The sequence below is a fragment of the Calypte anna genome, chromosome 3, assembly GCF_003957555.1.
Source record: "Calypte anna isolate BGI_N300 chromosome 3, bCalAnn1_v1.p, whole genome shotgun sequence".
NCBI lineage: Eukaryota > Metazoa > Chordata > Aves > Apodiformes > Trochilidae > Calypte > Calypte anna.
Genome location: NC_044246.1, coordinates 15249463 through 15271565, shown reverse-complemented (window position 1 = coordinate 15271565; position 22103 = coordinate 15249463). Strand labels below are relative to the sequence as shown.

Below are 22103 nucleotides of genomic sequence, written 5' to 3'. Positions count from 1 at the left end.
CTCGTGTGTTTCTATTAAGCTTCCCATGTGACCCACTCCACTTAAGCTTGTCAGATCTCAAAAAAGAGTAAAGACATCTTTGGATCAAGTGATATTTTTATTACGAGTCATGAACTTGTAGCACAGCTATCCAGTTCCCAGTTTTATTGACACCGACTTTAGTATTTCACTGTTTTTGGAACAGCTTGCAGTCTCTGTAAGCTTTCCTGCAATAAGTATTTTTTCTGAAATACTGAGAAGTTCAGAGTGTATTGTGTTATTATTTAGAGACTCCTCCTGGTGACTATTAAGTAAGAAAGACAGAATGTGGAGATGAATCTCTCAGTTCTCTAATTTGGTCTACTAAAATGAAGATATTGGAAAAAAAATGCTACAAGTATAGTTAGATGTTAAAGAAGTCCTCAGAAATTTTCAGGATCTCTATCCTCGGAGTTTTTCATGGCATGTCTGAGCTACCTACTGTGATTCAGTTTTTGTCCAACTTTGGGCAGTAGCTTGGACCACACAGCCTTTTAAGTTCACTTGCAGCCAGAGTGATTCTATTATTCTAAGACAGAACTTGAGGTCAACTAAGTAAAAAATAATTTTTTTTTTTTCACAGACTCTTCTGTTTCTAGGCCTAAGCTTATCTGCTTTAGCTTCATTATAGCTCAGAGTAGCCTCTCTCTTGGCTGTAAAAACAGGCACAACAACTTCTGTCTTATTTGGGGCAAGAGTTAAACTAAACACTGTACTGTGCAGCCCCATGCTCATAATATATTGATTTACCAAGAATAGTTTATTTTTCCTTTCTGTTTTCTACCTCCTCCACTTTTCTCTTGCAGATGAAAGCCCTTTTACTAATCCTTTGTAGCAGAAAGATCAAAAGTGTTCAGGCTAATACTACCTTATACATTTGTTTAGTTAGTATTCACCTCTATAATGAAGGAAGGTCAAAACCTCTTTTATGGTCCTACCTTGAAGTGATGCATCAGTTGTGTCTATGCACAGCTGAAACAGAAGCAGAAAAGGATAAAATGTGTAGCCTTATTTTTCTTATTATTCTTTCAAATGGCATTGCTATAAATTCGGTGTACAATCTGAAATAAATGCTTATGTACATTTCCATGAGTGTGCTGAAACCACAGCCAGAGTTCCATGTAGAATGTAGGTAAAACACCCATTGTTTTTAGAAAACATTAGATCTATTAAACTGATCCCACAGTTGCTGTGTGCACTGTATTTCTAAACATCACCTGCAAGCAGAGGATTTACTGTATATGCTGATGTGTTGCTCACACACAGTAAGGCTGGCACTCTCAGAACAGAGAGCTGTACCACTGCTGATCTGATAATCCCCAGCAAGAAATATGGATGCAGTAATTTCAGCATCCTGTCTATGCTTTGTGTCACTCAGTGTGACTGCAGCTTGAGAACCCTTAGATATTTCTTCATCTCAGTAAAGTTGTGCTATATTATTCTCAGTCATGCTCTTATCTTGACCAAGCATTGCTTTACAGAAGTTATGGTCCTATTTTATTGCAAGTGTGGCCTACATGTTGGCAGCAGTGTGTTCCTAATGTCTGGGCTTCATGATGAGCTATTGACTTCAGAAGTAGTTTTCATCCTTTTCTTTCAAGAAGAGAATGGCAAAACTTATCAAGGAGACTTTTTTTTCCTATGAAAGGTCTTGGATATTGTAGAAATAAATGCCAACAAAGTTTCAAAACTTATGGATGACAAACCCCATCCTTTCTTGGGAGGCAAAGATCATTCAAATGCCTTGGATAGTGTTATCTAGTATTATGAGCAAGATGATACAAAAACAATCTCATGTAATCAAATGGTAAAATGCATTAAGCGTAGGCAAGAATCAGAGTTCTCAGGGGGTTCCTGACCTAAGACTCAGCTATGTTACTATTCCATTAGATGAAGTGGTGTGTTTGGAACAGATTGAACTTGAAACAGCTGTTTTGTTTTGTTTTGCTTTTTTCCCTTTTCCCATCAGTGTATGGTACTTGATACTTAGAAACCAGGAACTTTTAGCCACAATGGTTTCATAAACTTTCATGGCTTGGGTGCATCTTATGTGAAGGCAATGCCTTCTGATTCATATCTATATTTTTTTCAGAAGGAAATATATAGATGTCTAGTTTAAGAGCAGAAACTTGAGGATACTGAAGTGTGGTCTGTATTTAGTCAAAACATCTCCCAGAGCCAAAAAAAACCCAGTTCCATTTTCTAGGTGTGCATTGGGAGCCAATTTGAGCCAGTATTAAAGCAGTAAAACAATAAACAATACAATGATAGAAAGAAAAGCAGCATACTAATGGACACTTTTAGTAAATTCAGTTATTAAAATAAAGATAAATATCAACAGAATACTGGTCCTTAATCTCCTAGACATACACAAACTTGCAAAGTGCTGAAAATAGGACATTTTGTTTCAATGTATGCTGAAAATAGGAAAGTTTGTTTACTAATATGCTCGTGACCTACTGGCTGAAAAACAAATCTGTTGGTTTAGGTTAAGGGATAAATTGCTCTAAAACCCACAATAGAAACTCTTCCAGACAGTAAGTTATTTTCATCTTCTCCTGAGTTTCATTGTGCATACCCATCATTGCTGGTGTTTAAGGTACACATGTGATGCTCGTGGGTTGACACGGCCCAGGGGAGGAATAAGAAAGAAGAAGGGGAGAAGCACTTGTAAGATAATCCTGAATAACAATGAATAGGTAGTCCTTTTAAAAAAACACAAGTGACAGTATCTGCTCCAATTTGAAAACACTAAAGCCTGGGTTTGCCAAAACCTGCAAGCCCAATAAATAAAGCAGTGAAAAAATGGGCTGGATAATGAAGTAAATTCTAAATTGGTTACTTTAGGACACTATAAATTTAAGCAGATAAACACAAGACTGTTCATTGAAAAAAATGAAATTTTTTGACTGTAAAAGTACAGCTGTAGGGCAGGGCATAATGTTATTTAAGGCACAAGACAATAAATCCCTAAGAGTCTGACTTCTAGGATACACTCAGGTCGAGAAATATATGAGCACCCCAGGGAGTATAAAGTTCAGGGTCACAGAGAGTTTCTAGCAAAAATTTCTGACTGTAGACAAGAATCTGCCAGAGTATTTCAACTTGTTGCCAGCTTGCAGTAAACTATGGTGATAACACTTGGTATCTTATAATAGAAATAGTGTTTTTCATCCGTGTTTGCCATATTGCTTTGAAATAGTGATACACTTAGCAGGTGCTATCTTTTATTTCTGGTGCTGTGTGATTTGGTGATGTGACGTGCAGTAAAATTTACTGATTCCTGTGCTCCCAAATTGGCCCTTTCATTAGAATAAAAACAGTATATCTTAGAATGTGCCTTACAATCTTGTTTATAAAAAAAAAAAAAAAAGACCTAAACCCAACAAAACTCACAAACCCTTATGATATGAACTGAGTGCCAACTCATGCAGAGCTCATCTTCCTCTCTAAGCAAGCAGCTGACATCAATTATGGCCTGTGCCTCACTTCCCCAAATGGGTTGTATTTAAAGAGAAAACAAAAAAAATAGCCTGAAGATAAAGATAACAGTTGGTAGCTATTGCACTACCCAATGTAGCACTGTCAAAATCTCTGTTTACATCATGTGACTCAGTAATCTTAACAAAAGCCAGGATTAATGATGTCCTGAACATTAATTATTAACATGGTTTTGCTACTCAGTTTTATGTGCAGAAGTGGATGGAGAAATGCCAACAGAAACCCCTAGCATACACAGAAGCAGTATTTTCCTGAATATGTGTGTCATACCTCTCCTGGACCCCTGAAAGCTGGGGCTGTGTTATCCAGGATCAAATTGCAGCAATTGAATTTGCCTCCCCAGAGAAGTCACAGGGGCACTAGAAGTGCTTGTGATATTGCACATCAGCTGAATGGCTCATCACAGCTGATGCACTGAAAGCAGAGAGCTGGACTGGACAGTCAAGTTTCAGATGGCAGACTGTCAATTGACAAGTTAAAAGTCAACCCTGAGTGAACAAAGCAGTTACCACTTTGTGTTCTTCTCTGCAGTTGTAGAAATGGTATCTGAGAGTTACTATGTCAGCAGTACCACCTCTGCACTTTGTGTATTGAAAATTTTTAACCCTATATAAGGAAAAGTTGGCCTCAGGAATATTTAGGTTTTCATAATTTAAGTGTATTTTGTATGTATGCAGTCCATGCACAAGTAAAAAAATTTGTTTTAATAAACATTTTATGGTTCTGCATGGGCAGGCAGATATATTCAATAAAAAGAAATTCTTTAGAGGAATAAAAACCTGTAGCAAGAAGAAAGTATTTCTCCTTGTGTATCTGTCTTAAATTTGTGAGTAATGTTACGCTTTCTATGCTTTACTGCCTTTTCACTCAGTTGTCCCTATCATGTTATTTTAAACTAACTGAGCGTGTGTACTGAAGAATGATAACATTAGACATGAGATACTATGAGCCAGTAACCTCTGCCTTGGCTTCTTAGCTGGAGCTGAAATTGTCTGGGCTGGTGGGAAGCTGGAAGGCAGCAGCAGCAGGAGCTCAGGGACAGAAAGAGGCCACTGCAGGGATTCAGGAAAGGTAAAGAGGAAAGGAAAGCAGAGAAAAGAAGTAGCAGGGAATGAAGAGAAGGGAGAAGCAGCAGCAACAAACAGAATTGTTGAACTACACTTCAACCATAAGATGCTGTTCAGTTCACAAGCACATTGTTGCAATGAGCAGGCATGAAAAAAAGTTCAAATGGAGACTGCAACAGAATGGGGAAAAAAACCAGAGAAGTTAGAAAGCAGTGCCTGAGTTGTCCTGGACTTGACTTATCACTGGACTCCACTTAACACTGTGATCAGATCTGTTCTGCTTTTCTGGCTAGAGCAGTGATGGATATCTAAGTTTCAGCCATTAGTTGATGAAATATCCAATGCTATTTTTGCTGCTGAGGCAACATCACCTTGCAGTGTGCTCAACTCTTTCTATGCTGAACATTTTGCAAACTTTGTGTTGCTCACCTTGCCCACAGCTGTGTTTCTTGCTTTCATTACCAGCATATTGCTAAAGATATGGATGTAGCTGTGTTCAGTGTTGAGGATGCTGAGGGCCTTTGTGTACTTGTCTCATATACAAGGTTTTTTTATTATTTCTGAAGGTAACTTGCAACCAAATAAGCTCTTCTACACTGTGTCATCAGCAGCAGAAAAGCGTTCTTCTTGTTATTTTTATATATGTGACAAAATTCTGCCTAACTTTGTCTGCCCTTTCAGAGCTAGTGAAAAACATTTTTCCAAGTACTAGATGTCCAGTTAAATTAGGAAAAGAATGCTGCAATACCATGGCCTTGTGTCACTCTGTAACGAGTAGCAGAATTTGGTGATGATGCTTTCATGTAGGGAAGTCCTCGCTGCAGAAACAGCAGTAGCATTTTAAGATGTTACTGTCTTCTACTTCATATTAGTTCCCTTCATTATGAGGAACTACAGCTCCTACCTCCCAAGCTCAGACACTGTAAAAGGTTGTCCAAATAGATCAAATGCACTCACTGTGCTGCTGAAGGTAGCTCAAGCTATGTCTGGCTGGCTTTGCACAGAGACATATTGAGGATGCTCACATGGTCTGTGAACATGGCTCACTTGGGAGGCACTAACTCCCTAAATCTATTCTGGTTGTTCCACAAGAGCACCATTCTCAAATCTTGATGTATTTGTGAAGGTCAGAACAAGTGAAGCTTCAGGAGCTCTGCAGGGTCTCCCACAAGTTCTCTGTGTAGCTCTGCACTTTCACACCTTGCCCCTTCTCCTCCCAAATCAGAAAATCCTGATTCCCCTGTAATCATTGAATGGTTTACTGCTTTACTTAAAGGTTCTGGCAGAATATAACTGTCTTATTATCTGTCTTGCTCAGTTATGTCTTGTTATATGATGCCACTGCTGTAGCATCTCCTCTGCTGTAATGTTTGGGCCTCCTGACATGTTCACTTCAAGCAGTTTACATTTTAATCCTTTGAGAGTACCCCCTCCATCACAAATGTCTTCACCTATCATTCTTTTGAAATCTGCACATCCAGCAAAGCCTTTCACTGGATGAAATAAGAATTGTGCATGGGTTTTTTCCACCTTGGCTGTCTGAATTAATATGCCTGACTTAAGCACTCTAATAATAAAATGCTTTTCAGTTTCACCTATATAAAGCTACAGGGTGCTACAACAAAAGATTAATAGTTTCAGCTGGAGTGCTGACAGGCAAAAGGGAGTCATTATTGCCCTCTTGTTCCAGATGGAATTCCTCTCCTTGAAGAGAGGGTGCACTCCTCAGGACACATGACAGGTTGATGCAGAATTTATTTTCTTGGCAGAAATAATAGTGGGGATGGAAACTTGCATGTATTGTAGGGCAAATCTTTTGTTAAATCTTTACTTAAAAAGGCTAAACATGTTTTCCTGGAAACCTTAAACTGTCCCCCTTCATCCTAGAAATAGAAACTGTTGTAAAACTAGAGGCTAACTTTACATTTCCTTTCACTGCTGAACATATAACCCTTGATGGAAAGACTGCTTTGCCATCTCTTAGATAAACATATTGTGTATTGCATGCTAGATAGCTCTCTTGTAAGACAGGGAAATCCTAAGATGATTTCCCTGGTTAACTTCAGCTACTCTGGAGGTATTTCCTCAGTTTTCTTTTTCTTGAAAAATGTCTCACATAGTTTCAGGTCTTTTTCTTTGTTTATACTTATTGTCTGAATTTATTGCTTACCACAGTTAATTTCTCCTCCCGCATATATCTTCAAGTCCTCTCTGTTACTCCATTTCCAGTCACCAGCACAGCTACTGTTGTATCTCCTTTTCATAGGAACTTCATTGTTCTGGTCTTCTATTTGTAGACAAAACTGTCAGATTGAATGCATTTGGTAGTGTTTTATGCCAAAGACCAATTTATAGAATGTAATGGCAAGCTCAATTTTATTCATATCTACAATGGAGAAAAAAAAAAAAAAAGAAAACCAACCTAATTTCATTACCTACCACTTAAAAAATAGTTTTTATTCTAATTAAAAGTTGTTTCTTTTGATATCACATTGGTCATTGCTTACATCTGATAATTTCTCTTAAAGCTGTTTCCAGTCCTTCTGAAGAGCTAAATACACTTGATCCAGTAGAAGAGAAACTTCGGATGCAAATTGAAGAAGAAAAAAAAAGGTATTACTTCTGTCCCAAACTTCTACCGTCCTTCAGAAGATAAATTATGCTGCTGGTATATTCCAATTACAATTCTGCACACAGAGCTACCCTCAGGGTTTTCTCTGACATTTTAAAAATGTCAGCTTGTGGTTCAATGATAGTTTTTAAAGTTCTGTACACTCTTGGTTTGTCTGTAAGATGCCACCATGTACGAGTGGGGAAAACTTATGCTTATGCTAACAGCTATAAATAAATAAAAATACCTTAATATCCTTCCTGAGGATTAGTGTTAGAAACCTGTTGATGAAATCCAAATGTATTGTGAACCTTTTTAACTGATTCAAAGTATCCTGCTTTCTTTGACCTAAGGAAAACCTTTAGGTTATAGAGGATTAACTATGTGTAAATAATATGGAGAATACACATTGGTTAATCAGTCCTTATTGTAATGTCACTGTTGCCAGGAGAATAAAATGAAATAGATGTCAGGATATCAGTTCTAAGGAATCTACTAGAATTTATGTGCAATCTGTGAAGAAACTTTTGGATATTACATGCTATGGGTAATACTCCAACTGCATGTTAGCCAGGAGGCTTCATTACTGAAGCTTCCATCTGAAAGGCGAATCAGTCTCAGCTCCTGTCTTGATTCAGACTCTGATGACCTGTTGTTTTTTAATGGTAACATGCTGATAAATCAGGATAAATAATTGACATATTTGATTAAACCCGTGTTTTAATTTTTAATATTGATCCCACTGGAATGTGGTGTAAGTTTCTTGTACTTACTGTCCAATGAAGTTCTTTTAAAATATGAGATCTCTTATAACCATTCTGCTTGTGTCCCCTGCATTTCTGATTGTTATATATTCTTTTGTAATTTAAATCTGTAACTGTTCTGGGTAGGATAAAACTTTATTCAGATATGTGTAGGAGGATCTGTAATACAGTTTCTTCTTCTCATACTAGTTATAAAACTATGTTCAATCGCTTGAAAGTTCTGAAGGTAGAGATTGAACACCTGCAGCTTCTTATGGAAAAAATCAAGATGAAGCTGCAAAAAGACTTTGAAGTCTGGTGGTCTGAAGAGGCAATGAACCTACAGGTATGAAATAACTTCATATTTGTTCCATTTTCATGTAAATGCAACATCTTCAATCATTTCGTTAAGAAGTAGCTTATTGACTAGAGAGAAAGGAGTATGAAGGATGGGATTTGGGACCTGATTCACCTCTGCTTATGCCAACCTAAATCAGACAAAGCTAGTGTGAATTATGCTTGTATGAAGCTAACACAAAAAAAACCCTTGCTTTCTGCTCTGTTTTTTGTTTTGACATTCTCCCAAATAACTTGATTTAAAGCCAAGAAAGGTCCTGAAATGCCCAAAACTCTGAAGGGACATAAAGCAAATTGGAATTTTTTATTTTTTTTTACTGCTAGCAAGACTGTGATTTCATCAGGTTTATGATGTGTATATTAAAAGGAAGCAGTCATGGCTGTAATATGGATAAATCCCAGCAAACACAATCAGTTTTTAGCTTTCTTTGTTTGCAAAGACTCCAGTAACCTTTCAGCTTTCCTAAACTCCCAGAGGTTCAGAAGCTCTCAGCATGAAGCTTGTGTCCCCTAATTCTCTAGACCACTGCCATCATTGCCTCTTTAAGAACTCATCGGAAAGAGAGTGCTGTAATTTAATGATCTGTGTAAAAATGAACAAAAGAGGTGTTGGTCTGAAAACTACACAGCTTCACAAGTACAGAAGGCAGTGCAAGATGTACAGAAGGCAGTGCAAGATGTTCTACAGAGGGATCAACTGAAACAACAAAATAGCTTTCTTATGCTTCCCTTCTGACACTTCTTTAAATGTCTTCCAAGTAGTGACATGACATGGCATCCCACAGCAAAGTGCTGCCATGAAATGCTCACCAGCCCAAAGAGTGCTGAGTGCAGTCCATCCCATATCATTTGTTATTAATTGGAAGAGAAGATTTATTCCTCAGGGGAAAGATCTTATAAACAAAGAAGTGTTTAGCCATTATTTTTCTTAATACTTCTAAGTTTAAATTATTTTTCAAGAAAACAGCCTAAAATAAATGTGGAACTTAACATAAAGAATCCAGTTATCCATAAAGTGCCACCTAACTAGCTTAACTTCAATTTATCATTGCAAAACTTTTTTCAGGTTAAAATCTCTAGCACTACTGGTGGCAGAGGATGATGTTTTAGTCATCCTCCTGTAAAAATATTTAGGCTTTTCAAAGCATTGCAAGTAATATTCTTGAATCTGCTGGAGCACATTTTTCTCTATCCCTTAGCAGGAGAGGTCCAGGATTCAGCCTTTCATGATTCATCAGTAGAAGATTAGCAAACTGGAAAAAATAATTGTGATTGATTTCTTGCATATTGACCTATCTATACTTCTGAGCTCCATAAGAAACTCAAATTGGTGAACACATGCTGTTACGTATTAAAAACCTGTAACTTGAGCTTAAAAATATTTGAGCCAAAACTAAATCCTTTCCTCTTTGTTCAGAAGTGTTTGTCCAAGTAAAGAAAATAACTGTGTGATTCAGACTCTGTTTTCTGAATGAGTCACTGCCTACCTTGTTATTGCTGAGACCTATAGGCCAATATTAAGCATTTTAAAAATATTCAATACTATGTATTTTTTTTTTAATCTGTACCCAGCAGGCAAAGCCAGAGATGGTTAGCTTACCAAATACCTCAGCTGTTTATCATCAGTTCATCAAATCCTCACATCTACCAACTAGCAGGTAAATTTGTCATTTTTTCTTCTCATTACTTAGTTCTAAGAGAATGCAGATTTATTAGAAGTGCAGGTCACTAGAATGCTTTTACAAATATCACACCCAAGCACCACGTTCCCTGTTCTGACAGAAATGACTATGTAGAGAGTGAATATTTATAATTCCATTGTTTTGCAGTCCCGTGAAGGCAAGGTATTGTAGGTCAGTACTTTTGACCTGTTGGTCTTGGGACCCTGGAAACCAGTCACTGGAGAGCCCATGGCTTATTTGAGGAAAGCAAGCCTGTTACCAGTCAATTTTGCTATATGAAGAGATTGTAGCTTCTTTGGAATGTATTGCAAACAAACAAACAAAAATATTTAAAACTTATTTAATATACAGTCTACATAGATTTGCTGTTGAAAAAGTGTCCTGCTGTTCCATTCAAGCAGCATGTTATTCCACAATGATAATGCATTTGACATCGTAAAACACATGTGCATCCTTTACAGTAAAAAAAAATGTAATCTTCTTGGTTGTTTCTTCATCAATCAGTTCTGATTTCAGAACTTGTAATTTAAATTGTCAGTAATAGATCTTTCATATAGATGTTTCTTTTCAGAGTAGAGTGCAAGAAAACATGTACCTGAAAGTGCAAGTTTCCGTATTCATTGACAGTAAATAGAAGTGTTCTCTCTCCTTTCCTCTTCTCTCTCCCTCCCCACCTCTCCAGCTTTTTGTCTCTCTCCCTCACTCCCTCCTTCTCATTATATAGTTTATCTTTCTCTCACAAGTGGCTTTACTTAGAGTTCTGTAGCAATACTCTGCATAAATTGTTTCCTGCTTTGCAGCAATGTAATATACTCTACATAACATAAAATAATGAGTAGTGGATTCTCTTAAAACCATAAAATATATTCTAATTTTTATTGTACATTTCATGTGTCTGCAGCGAATGGTCCATTATCAGCTCAAGGAGTGAAACACATAATCCTCTAAAGTTATCTAAAAAAGCATTTTCAGATGTCTTGAACTGAGGAAAACCAATTCTAGTCTTCTCTACTTTGCTTCAATTTTTATCCTGTGTTCTCTCAAGATGTAGGCACTACTCAATTTGCAAACAGCTGGTGGCTTTTAGGCCTAACTTGAGGTGTTCAATTATAGTTTTAGGTTGAAAGTTACTTATCCCACAGAAAAGGTGATGGAACAGAACATGAGAGCATTTTTGGTTTAGCTTAGCACAGTGTCAGCCAAATTAGCTCAAGCAATCCATGACTGCCACTCTCATTTGGTACTGAACTGAACTAAGAACCCCTTGCACAACCTCTCTGCTCCATTGTTTTTGGTAAGAAGTTTCCTGTTGGAATGCTGATGCACTGCTCAGGAGAGTGATAGCTTTTACAGTCAAAGCTAGAATTAAAAAGAACATAAGATAATGCCCAGGTACTTCCCAGTACAGTGGGAGACTGGCCTCTAGGAGTGGTGATTTCTCATTCCCCCACCGTAGCTCAGAAGCAAAATTGCATAACTGGTTTCTTTATAACGTTCCTTTCAACTTTTCTTTCAAATGCCTTTACCATTTCTGTTTATGACTGGAGGGCAGGTCTCAGAAAAGTGTGTCTAGCATTTTTAATAGAAAGGGAGAATCAGGGAAACCTGGTTTCTTTCAGGTGCCAAGCTTACTTCAAAGTCCTGTATTACCCCACACTGTCTCTTGCAAACAGTCTCATGTTCTTTATAAATAGTTTCTCTGTGTCTCAGGAATGGACATGTTGACTGAGATTGACTGAATGATCCTTGCATACATATCACAGACCCAAAACATTCATCTTCTTGAACTTAAATTGTAAAGGGAGTCAGGATTAATATAGTTTTGGTTTACCATCTCTAGCAATTTTCTTGCAATGATCTTTTCAACTACTCTTTCCTCCTTAGAGTTCCAGAAACCTGATCTTATTTTATGTTAGGCTCTTTTAACATATTTTATACAGGTACATTTCCAGTGTGATGTATATGGGAGCAGAAGCTCTATTGCAGCTTTTCATGAGGCAGGAGCTTCAGGCTTAATATCCCACTGTGCATGAAAATTTACTTTTCCCCCTATTGGAGGCAATAACATTTTAGACTAAAAGTTTCCAATTTCACTGGCTTTAAGAACATAAAACAGAATATTTATTTCCCAAGGATTTGCTTGACCCCAGTTGACACAGGAAATTTACTTACCAGTTCCCATCATTGTGTAGGATGAGTCCAGGCTACAACTGCTCCTCTTGGTACCGTAGTCCCAAGACACAAATGGTTCTTTGTTTCCAGTTCACCTAGAAATCAACAATGTCTCTGAAATTACATTACTATGGTCGCCCAGTAGAATAATTGGCCACAAAAGCAGAAACTGATATAAATTATACTTGATATCACGTGGTATAAATAAAATCTATTTCCATGATAGAATTCAGTTCATAGGTGTGTTCAATAGATAAAAGATCTAACACTTATTGATCTGTATGTCAGAAATCTAAGACTGCTGTTGACAGAGTTAAGTATGCAGTAAAATACAGACAAACTCCTAAGTGTGAACAGATATAAATGCAGTCTTTGGGATTAGGAGTAATAAATTATCTATCTCAGCATATAAAGCATACAGGGATATACCATAAGCTTTCTTGAGATTCATATATGTGTTTGAACAAAGTCTTTTGATCACCTTCAAGTGCACTATTCACATGGATTGTTGTTGTTTGACACATCTTAGTTGGGTTACCAAAGAAAATTAAGCCTTGGAAAGGGAATGTAACATCAAATTGTATTTTATATTAAATCAATTTGTAACTAAAAAAAAAAAAAAAGGCTGGTAATTCTTTCGAGGCATAAGAGAGATACACACATGTGAAAGGCACTTGATTTATGTCCAAACATGTTCTTTCAAATGAAAACTAACAGCAAATTAAGTGTCAAAAGGAAATTGTGTTAATAAAAAAGTTGAACAGTGAGGATTTCTGCCTTAGTCAGTAAGGTTTGAAAGCCATTGGCTTTGTCCTACTCCCACTAGAGAAAGAAACATGAGAAAAAAAATTCTGCATAAGAGAAGTAATTTCTTGAACAGTTTAATTACGTTACCAAATCTGATATACCTAAAATTATCTGAAACCAGTAGTTTCTCTATTGTAGAAGCTTACAGACTCATGCTTATTAACCTGATAAGTAGATTCATAAGGTTTCCAGGCTGTATTTATCTTAGCATGTCTTTCATATGAAGGCTGCACAAATCTAAATCTCATTTGATCTGAACATATTACTTAAAAAGCACAACTGTGCAAAGTGGAGAAAGAGTGAGCCATTTCTGTATTTCAGACAGAAAAGGGTTTAATCAGCAACCCCCAAGCTACAATACAAAGAGAATGGAAGAGGAACTTAAAATAATCATCAAGGAGTTATTTTATTCAAAAGAATACCTCATAAAGTCTGTCAAACTTGAAAGTAAATACTTTGCTTGGCCATAGTGTGTCTACCATACAGTGTGGTGCTGGCTGCAACTCGTAGTGTGTGTACTCTGTGTCACTTACGGGCTCCTTAATGGTCAAGACTGCAGAACGTTTTAATATGTGTGTTAGCTCAGCACTACATATTTGTTCCCCTTTAGAATTCAAATACAGTGTTTTATTCTTCCTCGTACATTCTCCTGTAGAAAAGAAATTTGCCAGATCCTTGTCTGTTCATGTTCCTTGTCTCACTGAATATTTACTTTCACTGGTGTTGAACTCTTTTGGTATTCTTCTAGAATCAAGCAAGTATTGGATAGTTATTCAAATCTTCTGAATATTTTGGATTTTTTTTCCTTCTTTCAGAGGGAATGCATTTCTTTTTACTTTATTAAGATCCTTATTAACCACACCCATTCCCTTTTATTGACTCTCATTTGTTCTGTTCTGGCAAGCACTACAGTATGTTCAATCTCAGATTCCTTGGCTCTTCAGCTTCTTCTTCAAGAACTTCTGTCACTTTACATTCCCTTGTAGGTATTTTCAGACAGCTCTTCATGTTTCCCATGATTTTGAGCATCAGACTTTTTAGCTTTTATTATTCTGAATTGCAAAATTCACTCCTTCTATTTGTGCTATGTGAAGCGGGATACCTTTACAGATTTTGCAGCATTTTTATGGTGTAATCTTTTTTTATTTCTGCCCATTTTCTGCAGTGTTACATGATGATAAAATATAATCTGGCAATAACACCACTGATTAATTAAATTTGAAAGATTTTTGCATTCTGATAGTAACAATTTAACTTGAACAATTTATGAACAAACCTATGAATCTGCAAGCTAGGCCAAATTTGATTTGTTTACCTATATGCTAGAATTCTCAGATCTTAAGCATCTTGAACATTGCCTGCCTTTACACGGAAGATCTGTTCTCCTCATGTCCAAGGCTCAGATGGCTGTGCTGCAGCTGAGGGTTTTCTTAATATTGCAGAGGTTGCACACCTTCAAATTTTACATTTTCCATTTTTATCTACCTGATTCTCTGCATTTTCTCAGCTAGGGAGTCAATAATTCAATGTTATGACACCCATCATCTGGCCAGCTCCTCTGCTCTAGGTCCTTGTGGAGATTTGGGACAGTTGTCTCTAGCCCTTGGGTTCCTGCAGTAAGAGTGGCACTGCCACAACACTGGGTACATCTCTCCAGCTGCTGTCCCATGCCTGACTGAGACACATACTCCCAATACACTACTCCCCAAAAACCCGAGTTACCCACTAGGTGAACTTCAGGTATGAGGTTAAAAAAAAGAATGGAGACTATGGAAGTTGACAGACTTTAACCTCCAGAAGAAACAGGAATTTTACTGAAGCTGACAGAAAACTTTTACTGAAGCTGTCAGTGCTTTGAGACTTCTAAGATTCAACTCAAGGATAAGGTCAGACAGATTCAGAACAAAAATGAGAATTGTACATTTACACCATCAAATAATTTGAATTAAATTAGAGATTAGGAGCCAGGCAGAGGCAGGCCTACACCTTGTAGGTCCATCCAAATCTAAAACTGTGATCCAGGAGTGCTTATTTATGCAGTGCAGAAGTGTTGGTTGGAAGGAACATCTAGAGATGTCCAGGCCAACGTCTTGCTTGAGGAATGGCAATCATCACACTAAATCAGGTCAGCTGTGGTTTTGTCTGGCACTGACAAGCATAAAGAGATGTCCAGTCCTTTGGATTTAACACACAGAGTGAGGGTCATTACCCCAACCCTATGCTCTCATAATGCCTTTCCATTAAATTGAGGGCAGCAGTAGCAAAATTTCTCATCACTGGAACACATCTTACACTCAGATGAAGGAGGATGGTCTTTGTTTCTGAGAACAGACTAGGAACAAGTTGTGTCTGACTGTACATACCACTGCAAAATTACACTCTTTCAAATCCCTTATGATTCAACATGTCTTGCAATGCCATCAAAATATTACCAGATCTTAGGTATGAAGGATGTTAATTATCCCCAGACAGGCCACTCCTCTAGACTAGGGATTAGAGAAATCTCCTGAATACATAAAACATTGATTTGAGTTCTGCCAAGCTGAGGGACTCATTTATTAGATTAGCAGTCTAACTTTTAACCTCTTACATGGAAGCAGCACTTTGAGTCATTATACAAAAAATAGTTTTAACTTTCTTATAAATTTCCTTAACTTGCAGAAGGGTTTGCATCCCACAGATGAAAATGTCTGTCTGTAACACCCTAGGAAGAGAGTGAGAGTTTAAGGTCCATCTCTGAGCACAGTCATGTTAATTTCCTTATTCTGGGAACAACCTCGCTCAATCTAAGTTTTTTTCTTTAATATCACCTTCCTCAGGTGCCCATTTATCCCAGAGTACTCTAGGGCAAGTTTTTGCATATTGTCCTGGATCCAGGAATCCACTTGAAAGTGAGATCTCTACAGGCCAAATCCTGCCACATCTGTAGCATCCAGGTTTTTTAATGGATCTGCATCTAAGGCCCCTTTAAAATGGGTATTTAGCAATTTTGGACAATAATTTTAATTCAAATTCATTGAAAAAATAGTTCAAACATATAACCTATATCACAGCATTGAAATTAATTACTTTAGGTGACTCACAGTATTTATAAAATTATACATTCTGTTCACGGCAAATAAAAAGCAAAGAAGCTTATTTCAGTGGAAAGAAAACTATGAAGAAGAATCATCTTAAGCCTCATTTCCTTACTTTCATTGTAGTTTAAGAAAAGAATGATGGACAGTTGCTATGGTTCAGTTGATGTGCTGTGATTTCTTAAACCATGGTTATATGGTTTGACTGCCTAGGTATCTCAGGGTACAGACATACAGCCCTTTTAGAAGATTGAATTTAAGACCCTTAATCACTTAATTTTTAAGAACTACCAAATCAATGGAAAAGAATTTTCAGGAAATCCTAAAACAGAACTATGATGTTAAGTTTCCTGATATTTTTAAACCACACAGGAGGCAATAGCATCATACATCCTTCTAGCTCTTGTAATATGTAAGGATAATAAAGTACAGAATATTGTTAACATTATATATGATGCTGCTTTAGTTGAATTCAGCTGAGCCTCGAGGTTATTTTAATCCATTTATGCAGCTGTAAATGGTATGGGACTTGAGGAGTTAAAGAGGAACATTCAGTAAACCTGGAGCCATTCATTTGAAAATGACTTAGACTCTTGGGCACAATATCTTCTACAAAACTGAACCTGGCACAGTGTAATACAGTAAAATTTTAGTAATAAATTTCTTTCCTTTTTCAAGTTCTCTGCCAGAAATATCAATTCATCAGCCAACAATGTGCAAACTACTGCAGAGTTAGAAAAGCAAGAACTTGCCTATTCTGCCATCTACTGGAAAAATCCTGAAACTGTGTAAATACTGTGTTTTCACTCTAAGACTGGCACCAGATCCTGCTGCATTTGCAGCCCTCGGAGAAAGGAAAGAGTCCCCAGACACCCTGGGGCAGGAACCTGCCTTCCTTCTGGAGAGCCTCCTTGATAACAACAACTGCAGGGACAGGAATGCACAGCAGCTGTTTGCAGTATATTTGGCTGTCATCAACCAGCCACATCCCCAAGTCCTTGCTGAGATTTTATCCAGTCTCCCACTGATTTTGGTAATAATTTTGCCTGACTAGAGAAAGAATGGAAAATGAGCTAAGGCCTCACTTGGCTAATAGTCAATTTGGGAACTAAATATACCATTAGAAAATGTACATCAGAGGCAACAAAGTGCTTTACAAGCCCTGCTTAGATTGTAAATACTTTTAGTGTAATCTTTATGAGCTTATTTGTCATTCTTTCATTTCTACATAAACCTATCACAGGTATTCAACTGAAAATCCTCTTCCAGTAAACAAGTGCTTCATATAGATAAAAAAAGAGCGTTGACAAACAGGTTCTTTGTGGTTTCTTAGTGGGTATACATTTTCCCATGTATTAATATTCCCTTCACAAGGGCTGTATTCTTTCCTTCATTTCTGCTTTCATTCCAGTTCTTCAGAGACTACAAGATTCAGCCCTACTGAAAATCCAGCTGAGAAAAACAACTCAATCTCTTCTAGTGACCCTGCCTTAAAAACAAGGTGAGAAGCACACCTGGACTATTCAGAGAAAAAAAAGCAAATCAGTATGTGATGTAATGCTTAGATAACCCTATACCAATATCTTTAACAATAGACTTCTTGGAAAAAAATGAAAAGGGAAAGAAAAAAACAAAAGAAAAAAATCTGAAAATGCAGGTTTTTCTCCAACTTCCAAAAAACCATCAAAGCTGTCCTATAGCTTTGCACCAAATAGCTGCATTGTCACCATTAAAAGGTGTTTTTTTTTTTCACCTGAGACCTTTTCTCCCATGAGCTTATGCACTGTGTCTCCTGTGCAAGAGAATAGGACACTGAAATAATAAATGAAAACATTTGAAAGGCAGAGCAATCAGAATATGTAAGTTTTGCAGAATGCAGGAACTATACAGAGATTTTTTTTTTCATTCTTGTGATTTTGCACTTAAAATATCGTGAATCTCTCTCCTACAAATTATTCTAGAAAAATAAAAGGACACCAGCAGCCTGGCTGTGTCAAACTGAGCAGAGGTTACATGTCATGTTTTCTCAAAAGAGGTACTGCTTTGTGAAAATGAGTGCAGCAGGTTATCAGAAACTTTTTTTTTTTTTTTTTACAGCCTCTTTATTTTTTCTTATGCTCTCATTTCCTTGTTCTTTTCTCCCACCAATATATCAGGCCAAGTCAGTATACTTCCAGAAGTTACATTCCTATTGTGCTCAACAGTTTTGGCTATTAAGGCTAGGAAAATATGGTTAAGTTACTATTTTTCCTGCTGCACTTGTAAGAACAAACCACATGGGGTTTTTCTTACATTTTCCAAAACAATCCATTTCTAGAACAGCAAAACATCATGAAAAATTTCATCCTCCAAAACTTAATCTTTAAATTGTGTTTTTGTTTAAGAGAAACAGAAGAAAAAGAGAAGCTAAAATGGAATTTAGATAGTACTTTCTCAAATATACCACGTATTTTTTATATTGCTGCTAATCAAATGAAAATTGGTAAGAGAATAATCCTTTACTGGTGTTCTGAAACCACCTTGTAAATTGCATGAAAAAAAATTTTAAGCTCATAGCTCCTTCTCTATTTTTTTCCATTTTGGTTCCCTAATTCAGCAACTGAGGACTTAGTAGCACAAAGACAAGGATCCCAGACTTCTCTTTATGTCAGGCACAATTACATTCTACTGCAACAGTCAGGAAACAACACTTGAAATAACTATAATTACAAAGGTAGGATATGTAAAACAAATGTTTCTCTCTTCAGTTCCACTCATCCTTGGATACTGTAGCTTTTATCACTTTATTTCTCATTTCACCATTAGTGCTTAATCTTTAAACAAGGCTAAAGACACAGGGCCAAGTTCTTAGCTTTCTGTGCTGATTAGAATAGCTTCATTTTACTACATCATCTTGTGCCACTGGAGGGTTTATCAAAAGCAGAGGTAAGTCAGAGATTTAACTGCATAGACACAAGATCTCAGCTGGGACTGGAGGCTCAGCAGCAGAAAGGAGATGCATTTGTCAGTAAATGTCAGGAATACCACGTGACTGTTTGCTTCTATGTATGCATGAAAACTTAATTCCTTTTCAGTAGGCAAAAACACTATAGATCTGATCCAATAAACAGTGGCATTTTATCCTGAAGCAAACACATGGCATGGTCACATCCATCATTCCTTTGGTAAACTCACTCTATTAGGTTTTCCTTTTGGCAGTAAATCTTGGATTTAGCAGTAAAATATTTTTAACCCTTTGTGAGTGGTTTCATAGCTGATAAACATGTAGCCCTTCCAAAGTAAAGAGATAATGGCTAATCTTAGGACCCTGCATAAGAGCATAAAGAAGTCAAGAGCTTGATTCTTCTCTGAACTGTGCTATCTCTGAAAATGGATCTGAGAACAAAGTCCTCCATACTGAAAAGAGAGAGGAGATAATGGATTAGAAAAATAGCCTCCTTTCTCAGTTGGGTCCACAAGTATTCTTTCTTCTTTCAGGACCCCACCAAGTTCAAGTACATCTATTCCTCTGACTGGAGACAGCCAGGCTGATGCTGACATCCTAGCTTTCATTAAAGCAAGACAGAACATCCTGCAAAAGAAAGGTAAATCCTGCCAAAATATAGGAAGCCAAACCAAAATCTCCAGTACAGCATTTTAAAGCCAAAATAGCTTTAGTCCACATTTATACTGACGCAAGCGAGAACGGATTCTGGCTTAAATTATATCACATTATGTTCTCAGCTGTTCTAAACACTTGAGGTTCTCCACATGTATTTATTTTAGTAGCTCAGTGCTGTTGTGTGAAACTGTGAAGGGTGTCTGTTTTTCTCAGCCACCATCAGTGATCTTGCCTGCAGACTGCAGAGTGTATTTCTATACACTTAAGTAAATGCATTTGAATGTGGTTTCTTGATGCTTAAAATACTTCCAAAATTTTCTGTATGCAGTTTTTTTCTAATTCTGTGGCCTGGTTTTCCACTAGTACAGCTCTAGCTGTAACAATTGACACCAAATAAAGATTATGCAAACTGTTCTCCTCTTCATGAGGCAGACTGGCCCATGGTGTCTAGAAGAGTTTGTCCTTATCAGGTATTTCACTGTACCATGGTCTAGTGAAATTTTCTATGGGTATTTGTCACCAAATCAGGTACTGAGAGCAATCGTAGGTAGGCAATAAAGTTCACTCTACAGTGTAAGTAAGTAAAATTGGCAGAAAGCTGAAAGCAATAAATACACAATGGTAGCACTGCAAGGTAGCCTGAAAGTAATTCATCATGATAAAGAAAAATGTCCTGTGATTTCAACCAATTAGATAGGAGATGAAAAGGGTAGTGGTTACTGAAGCAATTACTTTCCATCAGTACTTGAGTGCTGATGACAGCATTATTCAGCAAGCTATCAGCACCTGGCAGATGGTGTTAGCATTGTCACAAAGTGGGGTCTGGGTATCACACTGCTTATCAGAAAACTGTCAGGTAAACACACAGTGGCTGAAAAAACAGCTCATCCAAAGCAAACACTTAACACACTCAGGCTTCAGAATCTCTTTTTTCTTTATTTAGAAAAGCTGTTGTCAGGTTTCTTCTGCAAATGAAACTAAGTTGAATTTATAGGCAGCTCACCAGAAGGAGGTTAATGTCTTACAACAAACACCTCAGGTCTTTAGAAGGTCCAAATCTGCCTCATTCTTTCAAGTACAATAATCTAACTAACAAGAGCCCACCTTGTCCTGTGGTATCAGGAATGGCTCTAAAATGCCTTTTTCCATTCTGATTGCTTTGGAGCCATGGGCTATTACCTAGCAATATCCATCAGTTGCAGAAGTGACTTGCCTGATCAACAAAGACAACTATTAGACCTCAAGTGATAGAAAGTATTCATGCAGAAAAAAGGACAGACAAAGCTTTTTTAATTGTTCTGAAGTTTAGTTAGGTGAGTTGAACTACATGCTGCACTAAGGAGCTGAAAAGGAATGGAATAGCATTTGGTCATCCTGGCAGTGCAGGGCTGGGGGACTCAACTAATCAGTAAAGCATAGGCAGAGGAACAAAAAGTATAGACACTTAATAAGTATTATATTACAAACACGTAGGGACCCAATGTGTCATAGATAAGAGAGAACTCAGCAGCATATTCTGAGAAGTATTTGAAGTCAACCTGACAGATAGAAGGCTTTTCTTCTTTGACTGTCTGTGAGGGAAGGGAAAACCTCCCAGATTTGAAGGATGGAGTCACTGATAGCAGGAACCACTGATCAAAAAAGAGGGTTTAAATTCTAATTTAGCAAGATGAAGGAAAGTAAAATCTACAGATTAGTACTGCTAATGAAGTACTTTGTGCTTCAGCACCATAAGGAAACCTGAGGACATTTACAGGGTGCAGTGATAGCCTTTCTAACTGGAAGAAGAAAATGAGCTTAGGAACTCCTCTCTTCCTGTATCTGTTCAAGTGCTAGGTGTTCCCATTCCCTCACTTCATGCTTACTTGACTTGTTTCTAAACTAAAGGGAGATGAGAGATACAGTAACTGCTGTAGTGTTTGTGCATCGTTTGGCCTGCAAAGTTTCTGGTAAATGTTGCATCCAAACCAAAGGAGAACTGTAGGGTTTTCTTTTGGGGGGTAAAAATTGAGACTAGGTTTTGTTTATAAAGCACAATTACCAGTGGTTAAGTAGAGTTAAGCAGAGAGTAAGAGTAGAAGAAGGAACATGTTCTGACTGAATACTTTGTGGCAAAATGTTATGCGTTATCACTCTCACATAGAACTTTTCTTCAGCAAAATTCAAACATACACAAAATAAATCAGAAAAAAAATTATTTGTCCAGAGCCACCAAGCTGAGTCAGGCAGCTTCATACAGAAGCTACATGTGCTGCATCCTGGTCCAGTGCTCTGTTGTCTGCTCAAACTCTAACTGAGATGTTCAAGAAGCATTTCTGCATTTGCACTCAAATGTTGTCACTCCCTGCAGGAAACAGCAGGAGACAGGATAGATTCAGCCAAACCAAAGTCTGCTGGCCTAAAATATGTCAACATACTTACTGCTCTTTATTGATTCTGACCTTTTCCAACTTGTATCCATATCTTA

General features: G+C 37.3%; 1 protein-coding gene across 1 annotated transcript in view; it reads left to right on the top strand.

Moving 5' to 3' along the window:
• Positions 1-22103, top strand: part of KIF6 (kinesin family member 6) — a 145553-nt gene that overhangs the window by 122841 nt on the left and 609 nt on the right. The window contains exons 17-21 of the mRNA XM_030447857.1: positions 7115-7199; positions 8151-8286; positions 9870-9955; positions 17447-17536; positions 19513-19619. Coding sequence (XP_030303717.1) covers positions 7115-7199; positions 8151-8286; positions 9870-9955; positions 17447-17536; positions 19513-19619 — 504 coding nt within the window. The remainder of the gene's footprint in view (positions 1-7114; positions 7200-8150; positions 8287-9869; positions 9956-17446; positions 17537-19512; positions 19620-22103) is intronic.